The 20,095-nt window shown below is 32.8% G+C and overlaps 1 protein-coding gene across 2 annotated transcripts in view; it reads right to left on the bottom strand.

Annotated features, from left to right (window-relative positions):
• SLC25A13 (solute carrier family 25 member 13) overlaps window positions 1-20,095 on the bottom strand; it is a 135,876-nt gene that overhangs the window by 17,160 nt on the left and 98,621 nt on the right. For both annotated transcript variants that reach the window (XM_081933511.1, XM_081933512.1), the window contains exons 12-14: window positions 14,172-14,224; window positions 13,390-13,470; window positions 472-612 (exon numbers count right to left, since the gene is read on the bottom strand). In XM_081933511.1, the coding sequence (XP_081789637.1) occupies window positions 472-612; window positions 13,390-13,470; window positions 14,172-14,224 (275 nt within the window). The remainder of the gene's footprint in view (window positions 1-471; window positions 613-13,389; window positions 13,471-14,171; window positions 14,225-20,095) is intronic.

Raw genomic sequence — 20,095 nt, 5'->3', positions numbered from 1 at the left:
CATTCCTGAGAATTTTTTGAGTCTAGAAAAAAAAGCTTCAAGTTCTTTTCCGTTTACTTGCACTTAGCTGGCATTGCCTGATGACATACTGGGTTATCTTGAAAACAAGACAGGGTCTTTATTTTTTTTTGACCCCCGAAATAAGCGCTTGGCCTTATTTTCAGGGAGCTCTTGTTATTTTTGAGGTGCAGAAGGTGGAGAGCATGATCACCTTATGCCTGCTGCTGTGTTGCAATATTTTCGGGGGAGGGCTTATTTTAGCCCATGTGCTCAAAAGCCCGATTGGGCTTATTATCCGGGGAGGTTTATTTTCAGGGGAACAGGGTAATTGTAGTTTGTTTTTTAATATTGATAACAGACATTCTCTTCTACTCTTCAGCAAGAGATTTTTTATAAGTGTTACTATGAGATACACTAATTTTACAAAAGGCAAGCTGTTAAATTCAGAAGTAGAGGTCAAAATGAATTTACCTTATAAAGGCCAAAAAATCCCAGGTCCCGCAAGACAGTAAGGGCACTAACACGTGGACCAGTTGTGATCTCTCCAGCCACTTGCAAGCGAATTTTAACAATTTCTAGTGGATTTGTGAATATCACTTGAGATCCTCCGGCCTAAAAAAGAAACAATACTGTGAACGTGTTACTGCTTCAGCACAAAGAGAAGATAAATTATCCCAAATGCTAATGGAACAGGACATCGTGTTCATTTCACTGGTGTTTCCATGAGTTTTTTTACATTGAAATCAACAAAAGCAATAGTGCCAAGACTTTGAATTGAAAGTTAAACGTGGGAATTCATTCCTTAAAATCAATTATTTTTTACAGATTGCAAGATACTGCTTTTAAATGCTAGACTGAAAGACAAGGTAAAGCAAACAACAAATATTTAAATCTACATGGACAACTAAAATATAACTGGCAAAAGACTACAGGACTAGAGGAAAAAAGGCAAATTACTGGATTCTCCCACGAACACAAACACATACATGCAATTCCTCAATTTTGGCATCTATACAAAAAGTGCAGCGGAACACATGTATTTAAACAACTAATTTCCTCTGCTTTTCAAAAGCTATTGAACTGAAAAAATGTATATCTCAAATAGCATTTTGCAGTTGCTTCTAGTAGATTTGAGCATCATTTTTCTCTGCACAAGACAGCTCTATTTTATTTCATTTCTCCAACGAACAGAATATTATCACTGAACCCAATAAATTAAAAGTTCCTTTCTAGTTCTATTTAAACATTGGGTAATGAGTTGGTTGCTTGAAAAGGCTACTTTGAACAATTGCTAATAAACATTAAAATAACATTTTGACAAACTAAATATGTCATTAATAAAGTTATTCCTATGTATAGCAACTGGAAAGCTTTTGGAGGGAGGGGAAATAGATACATAGAAGTAGTCCTAGTAGGACATATAAATAGTCTAGATCTATATTCTTATTCTCTCAGTCATCTTTCCTCAGCCTTATCCTCCCTAGTCTTTGGGAACCTAGGACATTTTTACTGTACAGAGCAAGAATACAACTTTGTATTTTATGCTAAATGGGAAGAAGTAAGTATCCTTTCCTTATATACTATTTAATGTATTATTTTTAGTCTAATAAGAGGAAAGAGAAAACAACAGTTACCTGATCTGGCCTAATCTGAGCAAAAACTTGATTAATTGAAGTAGTTAATTAGTTAATTAAAAACTAAGAAGACATCATAGACCACAGTAGCTAATGCAACCTTCCTTCTATTCCTCTCCCTGAATGCCTTTGTCACCAACCCCCTAGAGTAGATCTGGAAGGCTACCAGTGAAGAAATATCCAAATTCAGGAAGGATACTTCATGAAGGATAGCTTTTTTTCACTTTATTTACCATGTAATATTATTGTACGAAATAGTACAAAGTCTCTAACAAAAAGCTACAAGTGTTTAAAATCAGTCCATATATCTTTTTGTACTTATAAGGCTATCACTACTGCAGAGTTTATCTCAAATGATCATTCAGGTGTGTTGGACTCTCATAATATTTAGTCAGAATAGTTAAAGGACCCATTAATTGAGAATTATGGGATTTGAAGTCCAAAACATCTGGAAGGCACCATGATGGGCATATTGCCATAGCTGACATGGTCTCAGAAATTTTTTTCTTCAGACAGATGGAGGGAATCTGATACAGATGGATTAAGTTAACATGGCAAAGATTATACTCCATTCTTAAAAGTCTTTGAAATCAACAGTAATACTTGGGGTTATTAAAGGCCAAATCTTTAGTTTCTGATGTTCAGCCAAATATGTAACTAAAAGTCCACTCTGGGCCACTCTTTTCCAGTATTCTCCACAATTGATATGAGATTAGCCATTTCCTTCTATTTGATTTTAATGAGCTGCAACTGTATCATCCGTATAGTGAAATAATTAAAACAAGAATGCATCAACCTAACAATATTCTTCCTTTTTTAAATAACAGCTTTGTGTCTTTTAATATCTTAAACAACAGTAATCAGGTGGTTAGTTAGGAGTTTGCATGTTGGCAACAGAAGAACAAGATTTATTTTATTTATTATTTATTTATTTCTTAGATTTTTAGACCGCCCCTCTCCCAGAAAGGGACTCGATAAAGGGAAAGATAGATAGCTAGAGAGACGGATATTAAAAGAATATAAAATTAAGCAAAACTAATACAGAATAAAGAAAACAAAGAAAAGGAAAGACACAAAGAAAGAAGTGCAGAAAGAAAAGATAAAAAGAAGTAGGATTTCTATTTAATTTCCTTTGCTGTAAATACAAATGTAATTATAAAGTTATATCGTACACTATGGTAACAAGAGTTCTTTTTTCCTATTACCTTTTTTTCTAATTATTTAAGGAACAAGCTATTTCATATAAAAATTGTATAAAGAATTTACAGTCATCTTTAAAGGTAGATGTCTTTTTTTTTAATCAGAAAAGTTAACATAATCATCCTCTAAATTTTATCATCTTCATCAACCATTTGCTCTATTGTGGATGGTATCAGAACTTCATACTTTCGAGCATATAATAATAATCTCACTGCAATTGTTAAATATCTGTGTAGATCTGGGATGGAGTTTTCTCTTTTTCTACCTCAGAAATGAATTTATGCCATTCTGCCCATGAACATAAGCTTACTACCTACATGGGATTCTTGATTTAATGAGCCATGTTATAGCAACCAGAAAGTTCTTAAATTTAAGACTGCTACATCAACAGAAGGTGGACAAAAGTGAAGAAATCAGCAAGGGAGTGCTCACCAGACACTATGCGCTTTGCAATTACACATATTTTTGGACAAGAACAAGAACAAGAAAGCCCCCTAGATAAAAATCTGGAAAATTGTTTCGAGTGACACACACACACACACACAAACACACTCAAATACTTTAATATATTTAATATATACTTTAATATATTTAATAAAAAACTAAATAAATAATTTAATAAATTGCCTTTAGGTCTAGATAAGATAGGAAAGTGTAGGGAGAACAAAAATGGGAAAAGGGGTAGTTATATAACTTTCCTCCAGCTTGGTGCTCCATAGCAAGGACTTTCCAAAGTTGCGATGCCATAATGGAGAAAGTCCTTCCATAGATATCTGTACAAAACTGATATCCCATCTGTCGACACTGGAGACTGGAGACCCTAACGAATGGATAATTTTTGTCCTCTTAAAACTGAGAACATATATACATTTTATACATACATCTATGTATGTATATACATCTTACATATATGCATTTCTCTGGTATACAAATATACACATTCACTCTCAACCGATTTGATAAAGTGGAATATCGGAAAAGTAGAAAAAGTTTCAAGTTAAAGGGAAAGTAACAATTCCAAATTAATTTGGAATGTTATGTAATGTTCAATTATTCATGAAATAAACATGAAACAATATTTTATTTTCAATTTCTATTTTTAATTCTAATTTTGACATTTCACATTATTACATATGCTTTCTAAGAATCAATATTTAATAATATATTTTGAGTTTTGATTAAAAAATTGTCTATGAGATCTCTTTATGCTTACCTATGGAACTCTTTATTAGTCTCCTGAATCAATAACAGATTATTGCTTAATTGTATTATTAATAATTGTATAAATATTAATAATTATTAAGCCTTAAGATGCCACACAATATTTGAGAAAAAGCAGGATAAAAATGTTATAAATAAACATTCCAACAAGCAGTAGCTCCGTAATGTATTGTGCAAGAACTTTAAACTGTTATGGTATTTTAAAAGAATTTACTTTGAACTTTCTACAATCTACAAACACACACACATACATACACAAATGTGCAATAATCTATGCGCAACATCCACAATGTTATGTTACAACATTGTTCTACATTTATAAATAATAAATAGATTTTTTTATTCTTTTAATGTGAAATGAGTTTAAAAACTTAATGTGTTTCAGAATTTAAGGACTACAAAAAAAAAGAGTAATATTCATTTCTCCATTATAGATTAAGACAGTTTAAATGCAAAATTGTTTCTGTACTTTTTCAGTGATAATTCTAAGTAAACTAAATTGAAAAAAAAACCACAAATAAATCACAATATCACTAGACACCTCTCGATGGCAGTATAACCTTGAACACAAGTGTCTATCTTTCTTCTTCATTCTTCCTCTGCACTCCCCAGGATAGAAAAACAAAAGAAAAACCCAGGATATTCATCCTTTGTCTAAAAGAGCAGCATTCAATCATTTAGGGGCACACAATGGAAAGTGTTAGTTCAGTGCTGCTGTGCTGATTGTCATAATACAACAAAGTAAACTTGCTAATTTTCTTGGGTCAAGAGGTGTCCACAATTCAAAATAACTACAGAGTGAGGGAGACTTTCAAATCATTGTAAACCATTGAGATATGATGAAGTGTTGCATCCTAATGAAATGAGGTTCTTTTATTAACTCCCCATTTTCTGTATCTTAAGAGGCTACACAGAGGCTAAAAGATAAAACTGCCAAAGCACTGAAATTTAGATTTTATGGAATATAATTTTATTTTTATGTGAGTACAATGTATAAAATATATTCTAAATTAGAAGAAAAATATTTCAGCTCTGTTGCTTTCTATAAGTAGATGAACAGTAATTATTTTAATATAAAAATATGCATATCATTTAACAGTTGTAATCATGCCGAATTCCCTAGGCGCAAACTGACTAGATTTAGTCTATGTACAGGAGTAAATAGAATAATAAATTAATAGTTTCAAAGATGTCCTTGGATGTCCTTGGGAATCAGGTTACACTTAAATTAGATATAAATGGATAGAAAAACAGAGATATATAAAATATAAGATAGAGTAGATAAACATAGACACAGACAGACAGACCAACAGATTAGACTATATCTCTATAGATTTTTTTAAAAAATGAGTTAATTTATTTGTTTAAATATCTGATACCATGAGTATTTTGGATAAGATGCCACAATCTTTTTTCATTTTCTAAATAATAAAACTGTAAAATCTCAATACTTACTTCATGGATCCATTCATGTAATTTTATTTTTCAAAAACATAGATGTAGTTTGCTACAGATTTTTTTCAGAAATGCTATTTCTAAAAAGGTTGCAAATCCTCTAAAAGAAGTGCCCAGAACACATGGGAGCATGGGGCACCGCCCCGAGTCCCCTTGGGGAGAGGGAGCGGTTGACAAATCCAATAAATGAAATGAATTTTCCTACTGTTAAAGCAACTGCACCTTTTTTCACATTCATGTGGCTGCTTTCATAGCTAAATCTGGATATCTCTGTGAGTGCCTATAAGATTACATATAACGACTAACTATGAAAAATAACTACTTTGTACATGTTTCTACGTGTTCCAAAGTATCACTTTTGACAGATTTACACAGCTCTTTTTCAATTTCTCATTCTAGTTAATGGCTTGAGATTTCCTGGTGAAATCTCATCCAAGAAACAGATATGAAATTACTAAATTTGGAAATACAGAGAATAGATTATCATGCCAAGTTCATTAAAATAAGCACCATCACCCATTACTATATTATTCCCATTATTCTCCACTGCATCTCATCTGTGATCTTCTCTTCATGTTTGACCATAAGTACCCGAAAGAAAACCTTTTCTACTGCACAGAATAAAAATGATTGAATACATGGCATGCTGTTGTTTAAAAACAAAACTGTAATACTGAGGAGCGTATTTGAAAAGAAAATAATTTAAACTATCAAAAAAAAAAAGAAAGAATGTAACACAACTTGAGAATTTCTTGACACGTTTTTCAAATAAATATGCAAAAGAAAGCCAATTTTAAACTAAAAATAAACTGTATTAAATAATACACAAAATCTAACAAAACATTACAAAATGTTTAACTCTCCACTAAAACTGTATTTAGTTACTGAAAAAAATAAGATGTAGGCTTCTTCGTTTTAATTTTTAATGGCATATCTAAGTAGGAAAAATACGTTTTTACAAGCTCTGATCAGTTTGATGCTGTAAAAATAGAAGGCTTGATAACTTTCATTTTATTAGATATAGCATCTTCAAAGGTGAAACCAAGGAATCAAAGGAAAATCTATTTGTTTGATGCTATAAAAGCATCAGTTGCAGGTTTGTTGAGTATGTTAACATTTGGATTTGCCTTTAACATATGTCTATTTTGACTGTCGGGAAGAATAGTAACATTTAATGATTTACAGACCTTCTGTGTTTTAAGGTCTGGTTCTTGAATTAAATCTATGACATTATTTCTGTTCATTATTTATTATGACAATTTCACAGCATTACATGGTTGCACATAGGAGACCACAGCTAAACTTTTATTCAATTTTTAAAAAAATTATATGTTTTTCATATCTGTGTGACATGATACAAATCTTTTGTCAGTTACAAAAGAATATGCCCTATGTTCAATTATCACCTAAATTTCTATAATATTCTAAACCCATGAAGCTAAAAGGCCCAATTGAACCCCTCAAAAAGTGGGGAATATATTAATAATTAATATATTTAATTAATCAATTAATTTTAAGTAAGTAAAAGTAATTAATTAGATCATTCAACTAGCCCTTTGCTAAATGCTCCCATAAAATCATGCATGTGAACTAAGCCATAATATCAATGAAATTTAAACCTGGAGAAAGCATTATTACTAGGTACCGACAAAACCTATAATATTCTGCTTTGCAAAATAATATATCTGCTTTTGTTGAAAAACAAAAGGTTGCTAGACTGTGGTGAATAAAGCATTTTTTAAATTTAGACTGAAGATAAAATCAACTGTTTTGACCGTGAAAAACGTGCCAGAAGCTATGAAGCTCATCCCTGCCATAACAAGCATCAGCTGATTTCAATGTTGTGTCTTTTTCCAATTCTGAAGAGTGATTAAGTCAATAAAAAAAAACATTCCAGGCTTTGTGGGTACTGAAATTACAACTCTGACAAATCCAACTACCTAAGCCAATATTACATATGAAGTAGAAGCATTCCAGACTGAATATAATCTTGGTTCCTATAAAGAAGTTAGTACATACAGTATACTAATTTACATAGACATAACTTCTCCCAAGTTCATTTTTCTGACTTTAAAAAGATTTTATTTGATCATCATTGAAAACACTTACCAAATAAAGTAACTTATCAGATCAAATGAACTGAAGAGTTCATTTTTTCAGTCTACTCTTAGATAAGGACAAAGTTTTCCAAGGAAAAAAAGCCACACTATTAAAGAGTTTTAATCCTCAGAATATTGAACTCAAAATGTAACCATTTACAAGGCTTATGGGTCACTCCAATCAACCAACTCTAAATCATAGTTATCCATAAAAATACTGTGTTTCCCTGAAAATAAGACAGGGTCTTATTTTCTTTTGACCCCCCTAAAATAAGCGCTTGGCCTTATTTTTGAGGAGGTCTTATTATTTTTGAGGTGCAGAAGGGAGTAGGTGTGGTCACCTCATGGCTGCTGCTGTGTTGCAATATTTTTGGGGAGGGTTTATTTTTGGGGAGGAATTATTTGAGCGCATGTACTCAAAAGCTGGATTGGTCTTATTATCTGGGGAGGTCTTATTTTCGGGAAAACGATATATAACTTAGAGTAAAATAAATGGATACAAAATTTAAGATTAAATTCTATGTTATAAACAAATGTATGTATCAGTAATCAAACATTACAAAAATTCAATTAATTAATTATCTAGAAAAATAGTCATATCAGGTCACACACCTCATGAAATAGTTAAATCATTGTTTATTCATAGTTTTATCACTGAATGTCAGTGGTTCAATAATGGGGATTGGTAGTTGCAAATATAAGGTGGAGGCACATAATTCTCAATGTGTCTCACCCTTGCTATGAAAATAATGTGGCAGATTTAGACAATACTGTTGAAGTACCATGTACTCACAAAACATGGCAATTCCACATAAATGGCCATGTGGATGCAGTATTGGATAAATAGGGGTACACAACATATTATTCTGTAGTGATTCTTACAGGATATTATATAGAAATGTTGTTTGTAGTTTTAACAATAGAAATATCATATATGATATGATACATAATTATTTTTAACTTATCTTACCTGCTATGAATGGAACTTTTTTTAATTGAAAGAAGTTCATATACAAGATGGCCAGGCAACATAGAACTTAATATATTGGTTTTCACTTGTATTTTTCATCTATCTGTTGAACGATTGCTGGAGACACAACATTATAGATTCTGCCTGTTACTTCAGCAATAATAACTATGCATAAGCATAGATTGAAACATTTTGTATTATTAAATATTACTGTTTAATAAGTGCCGAAAAGAGAGCACTTTGCACATGCACATGAATTCTGGACCACGATCAGGAAGAGGAGAAGCCCAGGGGGCATGTGCATGCTGCAAAATGAACTTATGGTTTCCAGCTCATGCAAGTCTTCCAGTTACTGCTGTGTATACACCAATCAGCTGATCAGTGCTCATGCTAATGCTGGAAAACGGAAGACCAACTCTTCCAGTTTCCGGTACTGCCACATGCACAAAGGCCAGCTGATGTACACATGCGCCCCAGAAACCCGGAAGAGGAACTGGAACGTTGCAAGTGCCAGGTGACATGGCTCTGTTTGTTACTTCGGGCATGCATGCCATAGGTTCGCCATCATGGTCCAATACCAAAATGATCTTTTAAGATTCAGGGAGATCTGGGGGGGGGGGGGGGAGGAAGAGAAGGAGTAATGGAACATGCTGTCACCTGCATTAGAACTGTAGAGCTATGATACAAAGTATCTCCAGTTTTTTTAATGAAGAAAATAGTTTATGAAACTGCAGGCAACTTCTTCAATGGAAAAAATAGTTTTGTGGTTGTGAGTGTGAAAGTCAATAATATGTACTAATTCTCAGTAATCATCCTGCAAGGTGAGGTCCCCCAATGATTCAAAAAATGCCAAATCCATCACAAAGAGCACAGTGTAATTGTTTGTGTGACACCAACTCCATCAAAATATTTAGAATTTTAGGACAATGTACCTCTTGAGCTATTGGAAAAACTGCTCTCTTTTCTAGATAGAGTGGATCTTTAAGATTAACTAAAATATTTAAATTAATATTGGATAGCAATGGATAGTAGAATAGAAGAACTGAAAAAGATAACAAAATACCAACATTGCATTATGGCCTAAATTAACCATGGTGATCCCAATGGCTAGCAGAATACTGGGTATCATACAAAAATATTTATATTTGATGGACCCATTTGAAAAAAGATCACAAAGGTTCAATCTGAACATATACTGCACCAATATATTACAATGTCCTAAACTATTGGAAAGAACTTGATGTATATGAAGACTAACTCTAGCTAAAGAATTGTTATTTCACAATGTTAGGCATTCTTTTCTCCCTAGCTTAGTGAGGCACTATCTTGAAGTCCCTTTAGGGTTTTTGTTCCCTGAGGAAGATGAAAGCTATGCCACAAGTTCAAATACACTGGACAGGTTTCATCTGAGTGTCTCCCATAAACAATATGGTGAGACATAATTTGAAGATCATAATTTATCCATACCAGATCAATTATTACCCAGTAAACAAGGACCATGCTAGGTGTTGGAGTTCTTAGACATCTGTTAATAAATGAGCTTCAGACCTCAGGACAGTTTGCAGAGCAACCAGAACCAGCAGCTACAGGAGTACTAGAAGAAAAGCTCTTTACCTATCACAAATACACAAATATTAACATCGTTGGCACTGACAAAATCATCAAGTCAATTGCAAAGGCAAGCTTTATTTGCAAAAGCTTACATCGCAATGAAACTTTTAACACGACAAATAACATTGCCTATCCCAGGTCCTTGGTAGGTGGATAAAAATGCCAAATTATTCTAAACATTTGATTGACTATGTGACCAACCATAATAATATCCTTAAAACATAATAATCTAAGGATAAAACAAAATATTAAAACTCAAATTTTGCAGGCATAAATGTAGACCAAATACAGAGGAAGCTATTTTGAATAGATATTTAAAGAATGATTATAAATTAAGTAACTATCTTTTAGCCTTTAGACATACAAATTCTTCTAGACTAGATTAGATGTGAGTAGGATGAAAAAGTGGTAGAAGCCAAGATAAAAATGAAAATGTGGTTTAAATTTAATTAAGTTACTATGACCTCCCTATTAAGAATTTAATAATTTTTTGTTTCTTTTACATTAAAATGTAGTGGCAATTTTAAGAAAGATGGTGGAGGTTTTATCCATGTCTTTCTATGGTCACCTGCAACTATTGAACCCAAGACTATGTCTCTCCTGTATCAAATTGAGTTCAATAATTACAGTCCCATTTATCTCTCACTTTGGACTAAAGTTTAACCAGAACAGAATACACTATTATTACCATGTTTCCCAGAAAAATATGACATACTCAGAAAGTAAGTCCTAGCTTGATGTTTATACTTGTACCCAGTATAAGCCCTACTCCTCCAAAAAGCCCTAACTAAGACCCCACCCACTCCAGGGTTCACTGGTATAACTTAAGCCAGGGTGTGTGTGTGGAGTGGAGCCCTACTACTTACCTTCTGACAGTTGGCAGGCCTCGCACACCTTGGCCCATTTCTTTGCAGCTGGCAAGGCTTTCCTGAAGGCCTCTGAAGCTGATAATAATCCGTTATCCGGATCAATCCAGAGCTCTGTTACCAGCTATAGAGGCCTTCAGGAAAGCCTTGCTGGCCTTGCCAGATGAAGAAGTTCCTGAAGGACTCTGACAGCAAAAAAGAAGCCGGGGGCAATGCGCGCAAGTCAGTGGATGACCCTCCCCCCAATAAAGACCTGGTGGCTTTTTTTGGTGTAAAATAAAATAAAACAGAGTCTGATTTCCTTAGGATGACAAAATTGAACTTAAGGAAAGGATTCAAACCACAACCACCATATCATGATCATAATCATCATTTCATCTTATCTGGGATTTTTTTAAAATATTAAGGAAATTTAATAAAAACATATCTCACCATCCCTTCTAAAAGGACACATGACACATAGCTCTGCAATAACTTTTCTAAAACAAGGATTCCTTCACCAAGATTAGGTTCTCTATAAACAGACCAATCATCAGGTGAAATTTTTAAAGCTTGTCATACAACAGCCTTTCCTAACCTGGTGCCCTGCACTTTTTGCAACTCAATAGTATGGACACAAGCTTTGTTCATGGAAAATTATGAAAGCTGGTGTACAGAATATCTGTATGCCATCAGATTGGGGAAACTAATTTAGAACAAGCAGAAAGACATACATTATGCAGGATCTAGCTATCTCAATTCTGTGCATCCAGCTTTGAAAAAGATACCAAAACATAATGAAACAAGACCACCCACAGGGAGACAACACAAGACTCATCCTATCTACCTGGCACTGATCTTTATTTAAACACTTCAGTTCAAAGGATGTCTTGGGCTGTTTGCCATCAAACATCTACTGCCAGGAAATTATGAAGAATCACATAATTAATTTTAGAGGAAAATGCCAGCAGAGAGTTCTAGTAAACATGGTTTTCAAAGAGATTGCTCTTTTTCCGGACATAGAACAGAATACATAACATTGCTTATTTAGGAAAAATAACCCCAGTGGACAAGTTACCACAATGAAGATAATGTACATAAAAACAAAATACTGTAATAATATTTTAATGTTACTTGGGCTTCATTTGATAACTTTTATTTTGCATCATTTAGTTTTTTAAATTTTATTTTAATTTATTCTGCTTATAAGTTGAAAAGTCTATAATTAAAACACTTTTGAAAACTTTAAAATACCCCTCCTTTAAATACTTCTTCAGTTACAGAGCAGGTAAGTTATTTGGCAGTACATGACAGGTCATTGATCAAACAGAGCATCTCTTTATCTAGGGTGAATTGCAAAAAGCAGCTAGGTCTCTCCTGTTTACGTAACACTGAATAAACATAGTTGCACAATTACCTACGTTGTATGCTTTTTGGAAGAAAGAATGTACAAATTTCTCTGTTGTTATTAAGAGAGAGTTTGGTACAATTGGTTTTGTATTTCTACATTGTTTTCAGCAGGAATTTAACTGATTTGAAAGAATGACCTCATCGTTCTTCTGACAGCCGAAATTTACCAGTGAGCTTGGAGCTCCACCAGCTCTTTCCTACCCACTGATCAAAGTGAGTTAAATGAACAGCACTCTGTCTTTCAAATGTCATTATCTTTAACAATAGTTCATTTCATGCAAAATGGATTTATAATTGCCCAAACAAAAAAAACACCAACACCCCTCCCCCCAATATTGCAAATTATCATTACAGGAACTGATCAGCAGAAATATTGCATTCACAGAATGAACAACTAGTTATTTTTTAAAGTACTATGAGTGTATTTTACTATGAAAACAAAGCAGAATGTGTATAAAACATTTTAGCTATATTTTACATTAGAAATACATGAAGTGCTTAAAGTAATATTATAAAACTATCAATGATAGAACAGCAAGGTTATTTCTGTAGTTTGTGGCCTTTAGCAAGTCACACTTAGACCATAAAAACTTAAGATGATGAGTGAAAAATGGCAAGAAGGGGAAGAAAAGGAAACAAGATACATATTATAATGGAAGTGGGTCTTAAACCAGCTTTTAGATGAATACAATGGTAAATAACTATATCTATAACCACTTAGACTTCAAACGCCAAGCAATCTTCCAACAAAAAATAATTATTAAGCCACAGGTTTTAAAAACACCAAAACTGCTCCCCCTTCCAATATTAAATTGCTGCCATTAGCTTATTAATTTAAAAACAGCTTGATTATGTATCCAGTTCGAATTAAATGCTAATGTTTGTGGTTTGATTTATAATTGTGTTTCTTTAACATTCTGGTGAAAGAGAAATAGAATACTTACGCAGCCCCCAGCAAGAATTTCTGCTGGAAAAGGGACAGAACCATCTCTTTGCATACATTTGTCTCTCACAAAATCGTTTACCTTAAAAACAATTAAAATAAACATATATAAACTTTTAAATTTAAAGTGTCAATATAGATTTTCAAGTATAAATTTTAAGTTTATCAGCAATAATGTGTGTGTCTGTGTTCTTGGGTAGATTTTACTCACCTTGGAACAGATTTATAGCACAAGAAGAATTCAAATATCAGAAGGTGTTTTATACATTAAAAAAGTAAGCTTTACATCCACACGTTTCTGAATTATACTTCAAAAAACATACTACTAATCAGTCTTAACTTAATTCTTTCTACAAATATATTTTTGTAGAAAAATTTTGTAGAATTAAAATGTAAAAAAGAAATTTTATTTTAAGCTATTACAGTTTAATATTTGAATTTCTGTTAATTAGCAGGTTAATTGATATCTTAACAAATCTCCTTTTCTACAATATTCCAGTTAAATGGGCAATAAAGTAAAAAGTAGCAATAAAATGTTCCGCTTTTTTAAAAGAAGAATGTAAAGGTCCTGAATCAATCTGAAATTGCCACATAAAAGATTCTCAAAGAATCTGTCAAAAGAATCAAAAGAAACTAAATCACAAACATGTAACCAACATATTGTACAAGTATAGTTAGAAAAATATACTGATGCATACTTTAAGCATATAACCAAATTAACTCTTTCTACTGGAAATTGAAAATAATATATTAAGATGACCCAATGTTTTGCTCTGAACTTACAGTAAGCTTTATGGCCTTTTCTGGAGCTACCCCGAGGAGCTGTGGCAGAAGACCTATAAAATGTAAAAAAATATAGCAGTTAAGTTGATCAAGAAATAGATAGTTATTATTTTTCTTCTTAAGGGGAATGGCATCTTAACAGCAATTTTAAATTATTATGTTTAGCAAGATTATATGTATGGATACTATATAAAATACTCTTTACACATGCACATGCACACAATTCAGCATTGCTTTGATTCAAACAATAATTATATATACTTAGAAATATAAGAAAATGATAAAAATAATTGAAAAAACTCTTATGTTTTACTTAGTTTTGTTTGGACTCTTATAAAAATACCATATTAGTTCTTCTTACCCATATCTCCAAAACCAACAGAGCAAAGTGGGTGTCAGCCCCGAAGCCATTTTTGGGAGCATCTTCAGGGCTGTGAGTTGCCAAAATAACATTCTTTCTCAAGGAAGCCAAGGATGCTCTATCAGGTGTTGGAAGGGCATGGACTAAAGCCAGCCAAGTTGGGACTATGACCTTATTGGACCATGTGCTGTACATGTGACCCGGAGAGCAAGAACTTTGGGCTTTGATTTGGGTGGGGAAAACCCTGGGTCCTTCAAAGTGGTGTTTTCAACAACTGTGCCAATATGATATCCCAAATAAAATTATGCTATGAAGAAACTTTAGGTGTCAAAGTTTTGATTGCTTTGGGGTTATTATTTGGAACCCTGACAGTGGGCTGATCTATCTCCTATAGAATGATTGCTATTTGCTCCTATAATTAAGTATATGTATTTTCTGAAATTCTTATTTCAGCCTTCTTCTCTTATACTTACTCTCCTCTTTCACAACTACATAAAAATATACACAAATATACACAAAATAGATCTGAGCATTGCTGGTTTAACCTGCATTGTGGCATTTATTTATTTATTTGAATTATGCTTTGCCTTTCTGTTATAATGAATATTCAAGACAGTTAATAACATTTCAAAAAGACAAAAATTAATTCTAAAGTAACTTATAATTTGTTTTTATAATAACTGCAATAGAGGTTGTGTAAAAGAAAGCCATACTTCCAAAATCCGACCTAATTTTTGCAATAGCTCCTAATTTATCAACTCCTAAGATGCAGGCAACCTGATGGTCTCCAGATTTCCACATGGAAACCTAACATGTTACAGTTAGAGCTGATGGAAGCTGACAGTAAAAAAACTAGATATATTAGATTATCTATTTTTGCTACAGTGAGTGAAATTACATGCAGATGTGCTACTTAATAGTTGTTACCAATATGCTTTATTTTCAAAGAAGTGTGCACTGAAATGCAGTCTATTGTGTAGAAAAACAAAATGTCACATCTGGCCAGTTTTTAAGGGGTGGATTTAGGTTGGTAACCATGAACCCCACACCCAGTCCTTAGAATCTGCTTTTATAAGGATCATGTGAAAAAGATAGGAAATTGCTTTGCCCAAAACAACTGGAGAACCAATAATAATTCAGAACTACCTCACTCATGTTTTGTCTTTGTCTTTTGTAAAAATAACAATTGTGAAAAGAAGGATGAAAAGCTTGAACATAATAGGAACATGGCCAGGGATTGTCTATTGATTTTTGAGTTAAAATCTTCTGAGCCAGAATTGCATCATAGGATACTGAATTATCTAGTCAAAATGTTATTTATTACTTTTAAGAATTCTGGGCAAATAATAAAACAGTGAATTACTGAAACACAACAAATGACCTAAAAATGGAGAAAGCAAGAGAAAACAACAACAATTTTTGTAAGACTGGGAACTTTATACAGATAGTCCTCGGCCTACCACCACAATGGAAGCCAAAATTTCTGTTGCTAAGCAAGAACAGTAGTTAGGTGAATTTTGCCGCATTTTACAACCTTTCTTGCCATAGTAGTTAAGTGAGTCAATGCAGTTGTTAAGTTTGTATCACAAATACCAAGTGAATCTGGTTTCCCCATTGACTTTGCTTGACAGTAGGTCACATAATGTGATCACATGTCCTGGGACACTGCAACCGTCCTAAATATGAACCAGTTGTCATGCATCTGAATTTTGATCATGAGGCCTTGGCGATGCTGCAACGGTGTTAAGTATGATAAATAGTTATGTCACTTTTTCAGTGAAGTAACTTTGAATGGATAATAAACAAGTGGTTATAAATCAAGGACTACCAATCTGGAGACTTGAAAAGAAAACAAATGATGTGATTCACGTGTTTGAGGACTGAAAAGTATGTAGACAAAGTGATAGGTTGAAGGGATTTGTAGAATATCTAAAAGGAAAGGAGGACTCTAAGATTATAATTATCCGCTGGAAAGAAGATTGGGACTTTCTACTAGGTTATTTCATAACTTTAGTTTCTTTCCTTTCTTGCGCCTATTTCTTTTTTTTTCTTTCACCTTTACATTTGACTTCTACTGTATGCAAATACTCAATCAATATAAATAAAAAAGGAAGCAAAGCAGATATGGTGAACTACTGTCAATCTGAAATACGGATACTAAAATTCTAGAATTAGGATTGGAATAGAGAGAGAAAAAGAGAAAGTGCTGCAGATGACACCAAATTGGATAGGACGCTTAATATTCTAGAAGACAAAAATAAGAACCAGAACAATCTCGTTAAATCAAAAAAAAAACAGATTGAAAGCAAAAAGATTTAGAAAGAGAGAAATGGAGTTATGTACTTAAAAAATAGAAATGAAATACATAAGTGATACCTGGCTTGGTGGTAGTAGTACTTAAAAATAACTTGTAGTTGATTTCTAAATGAATATGAGTTAGGAGTGTAAAATAACTTAAAAAGAAGAAACAATTTTAATTACATCTACAGAGGTAGTTTCCAAATCACAGGAATTAATGCTTTATTCCTTTAATCCTATCTCAAATATTATATCCATTTCTCAATACCAAAATTTAAGACCACCTGTATTATGTTCAGGAAGAGGAACAGGGATGATTGAGGACTATAAATTAAGTCCTACTGAGGTTGACAGGAGCAACATAAGAAGGAAAAACTGAAGGATAGCACTCCTCAAGAACGGGAAAGAAAGTCTATGAAAAAAGATCAATATCTCTTTATTATAATCCCAAATGCAGAATACAGAACATTGGATTTAAATTATATCAATTCTAATTGAATTTTAAAAATCTTTGAAAGATCAGAAACTTAAGACTATTGACTTTGAGTTCAATAGACTCAAAGATCAAATCAAACAGAAGTTGTACAGCTGATACTTCTCTATATCTTATTTCTGTAGTTTGATGGTCAAACTGGCTATTTCCAAAACTTTCATCAGCCATAAAGAGGCAAAATGGACTTATGGTTTTGCTTAATATAAGCCAATTTGGTTTCAAGGCAGTCCTTCCGCCAGATATATTTATGTACTTATAAAAGCCTATATAAGACTTTTTAATTGACCTTCTAGAATTGTTTACAGGGCAGAGTAAAACATAATAAATTTAAATAAGCCCCCTCCCTCTCACTCACACACACATACACACACACACTCAGAGTGTATAAAAGAAATTATTAAGTATAAATCTTTGATATCTGCTTAGGCTTACATGTTCTATTATTTAATGAGACTTAGCTTAAGAAAACAGCCAAGGAATTTATAGGCTAACACGTTTCAAATGCTTGAGCAAATAAAGTTTTTGTAGCTTGTTATTAGAATAACAACACTAGGGATATGGCTGATCTTTCATAATTTTGTAGTTTTATAGCTTATTAAACACAGTTGATAAAAAGGATGTTTCTGCCCAATCAGAATCATCCTGAATATGATGCAAGCCATATTAAATTCTATAATGATGAAGAGATGTGAATAATATAAAATGATGTGGCAAATACTTGGCAGCTCCTCTATTAAGGACTGATTCTTAAACATAATGTTGAGGATTTCGATATGGATGCCGCAATTGGATTGTGTATGGAATAACTGTTCCTTCTTTCATTCAACAGGGCCCAGATTTCTTCCTGTTTTTAAATAGCCTCCTAAGATCCACAAGATGGTATAATTCATGCTCATCAAAGAGAGAAAATTTGAAACCCCAGCACAAATTCTGTGTCCTGTGTTGTGGTAAATAAAAATTAATCATTCCAAAGATGTACATAGTTAAATCCAAGCATTTATATTTGGGATGCATGCTCACCCAAAGAAATACTTTTTTTACGCTCTAGAATTCCTGTTCAACATTTTTGCATTTCATATATAGAACAGTAGGTTGAATAAAATTCAAAACAATTTTCAAAACTTTTCATGCATGGATAAAAAGGAAAATTAGCATAAAATGCTCTGCGTTTGAACAACTTCTTGGATTAATACAATTCATAAGAATATAAGGGGCAAACATTGAAGGATTTTCTAGTACTATATAAGTTTGGTTCATTTACGATCATAATGATTTAAAACTAATTTTTAATTGCAAATAAATAACAATGCTATAAACTGCAGGTTTTAAAATAATAGCCTGAAAAAATTCTAAGACCAACCAAAATGTGCAAACTTAGAAATGCATATAAATAGAGTATTCACATGAATTTAATACATTTATGATGTTAAATGTGAATTCTACCTTTTAAAAAAATGTGTGTACATGTGTTCAGTTTTTCTATTAGAACTATAGTAATCCAAAATCAGAGGCAGAAGATTTGAAAAAACAAAATTATTCTGGCATTCTATATCATGCACTCAGAAACCATCAAAAGCAGAAGAAAAGCAAAATAATTGAGAGGGGGGTGGGAAATGAAACATTTGCCAGAAGGAAGCAGCTGTAACTCTGCAATAGAGCAGATGTTTTACATCATAAAATCTAATGTTCAACCCTAAGCACATTCAGTGCTTTAAAACAGGTAAAATGGCTGGAAAACAGTAACAATATTACATTAAAAAATCAGTGAACTGCTTCCAAGTAATATGGCTTCACAACCTTAAAATTTTTAACAACAGTGAGCTATGTTAAAATAAGAACTAACACCCCCAAATATCTATATTGAGACTTATACGGAAGGTAACATAGCAAGTCTGGCAACAAATTGTGAATTAGGGGGAAAACCCTACACTTTACATATAATCAATTAGATTTAATCCAAAATTATTGCTTTTAAAGCATGGAAAATAAATAACCTTTACTAAAAAAAAGAGAAAGAAAACCTGTTAAGGTTTTATTAAAACAAATAGCATATCATCTGCATAATGATGTTAATGGATGAGTCCAGGGTACTTAAGAAAGCATCTCACCCTAACAGGATTGGCCTATCCACTGGTGACAGAAGAAGGTGCATGTTGCAGACCTGTCAATCCAGGAATTCTGGTTGGCAGGTGGCAAGGTCCAGGAGAAGGCCTTTTCTAGCATGGTTTCCACCCTCTGAAACATCATGTTTGTTGAGGTAAAATTTGCTTCCACCCTCTTGACCCTGTCATAAGAATCTCAAAACTTGGCTGTATCGATTGGTGCAAATGATTAATGGTCTAGAAAGAAGAGCCCACCTTCCCAACCCACTATATTCTGGTTTTAAATTTAATATTTGTTCATTTTAATATTTTTTATATTTTCTGTGTTTGGTTTTATGATGCTGTAAGGAGTCTAGAATTTCTTGATAATAAGATGGCTGGCATTTAAGTTTAATAAATAAAGGTGTACTTTATTGGACACTTATTGGACTTATTACACTGTGTATTAAATAAATAAAACCACATTTTAAATTTATTTGCTAAAACAGTAGAAGTTACTTCAGGGACCATGATCTATTTAAACCAATCATTCTAAGAGCCATTTAGTGGTCAAATAGAAAGATAAACAATACATTTTGAGACAAGATTCTTCCTGAGATTCCTATGAGAAAAAGTTTAGATGCATTTATTGTCAGACTCACTTGCATTTTAACATTTCCCTCCATGATGT

The sequence above is a fragment of the Natrix helvetica genome (assembly GCF_964273705.1).
Source record: "Natrix helvetica genome assembly, chromosome: Z".
Classification (NCBI taxonomy): domain Eukaryota; kingdom Metazoa; phylum Chordata; class Lepidosauria; order Squamata; family Natricidae; genus Natrix; species Natrix helvetica.
The sequence above is the reverse complement of the archived record's forward strand: the minus strand, read 5'-3'. Positions and strand labels throughout refer to the sequence as shown.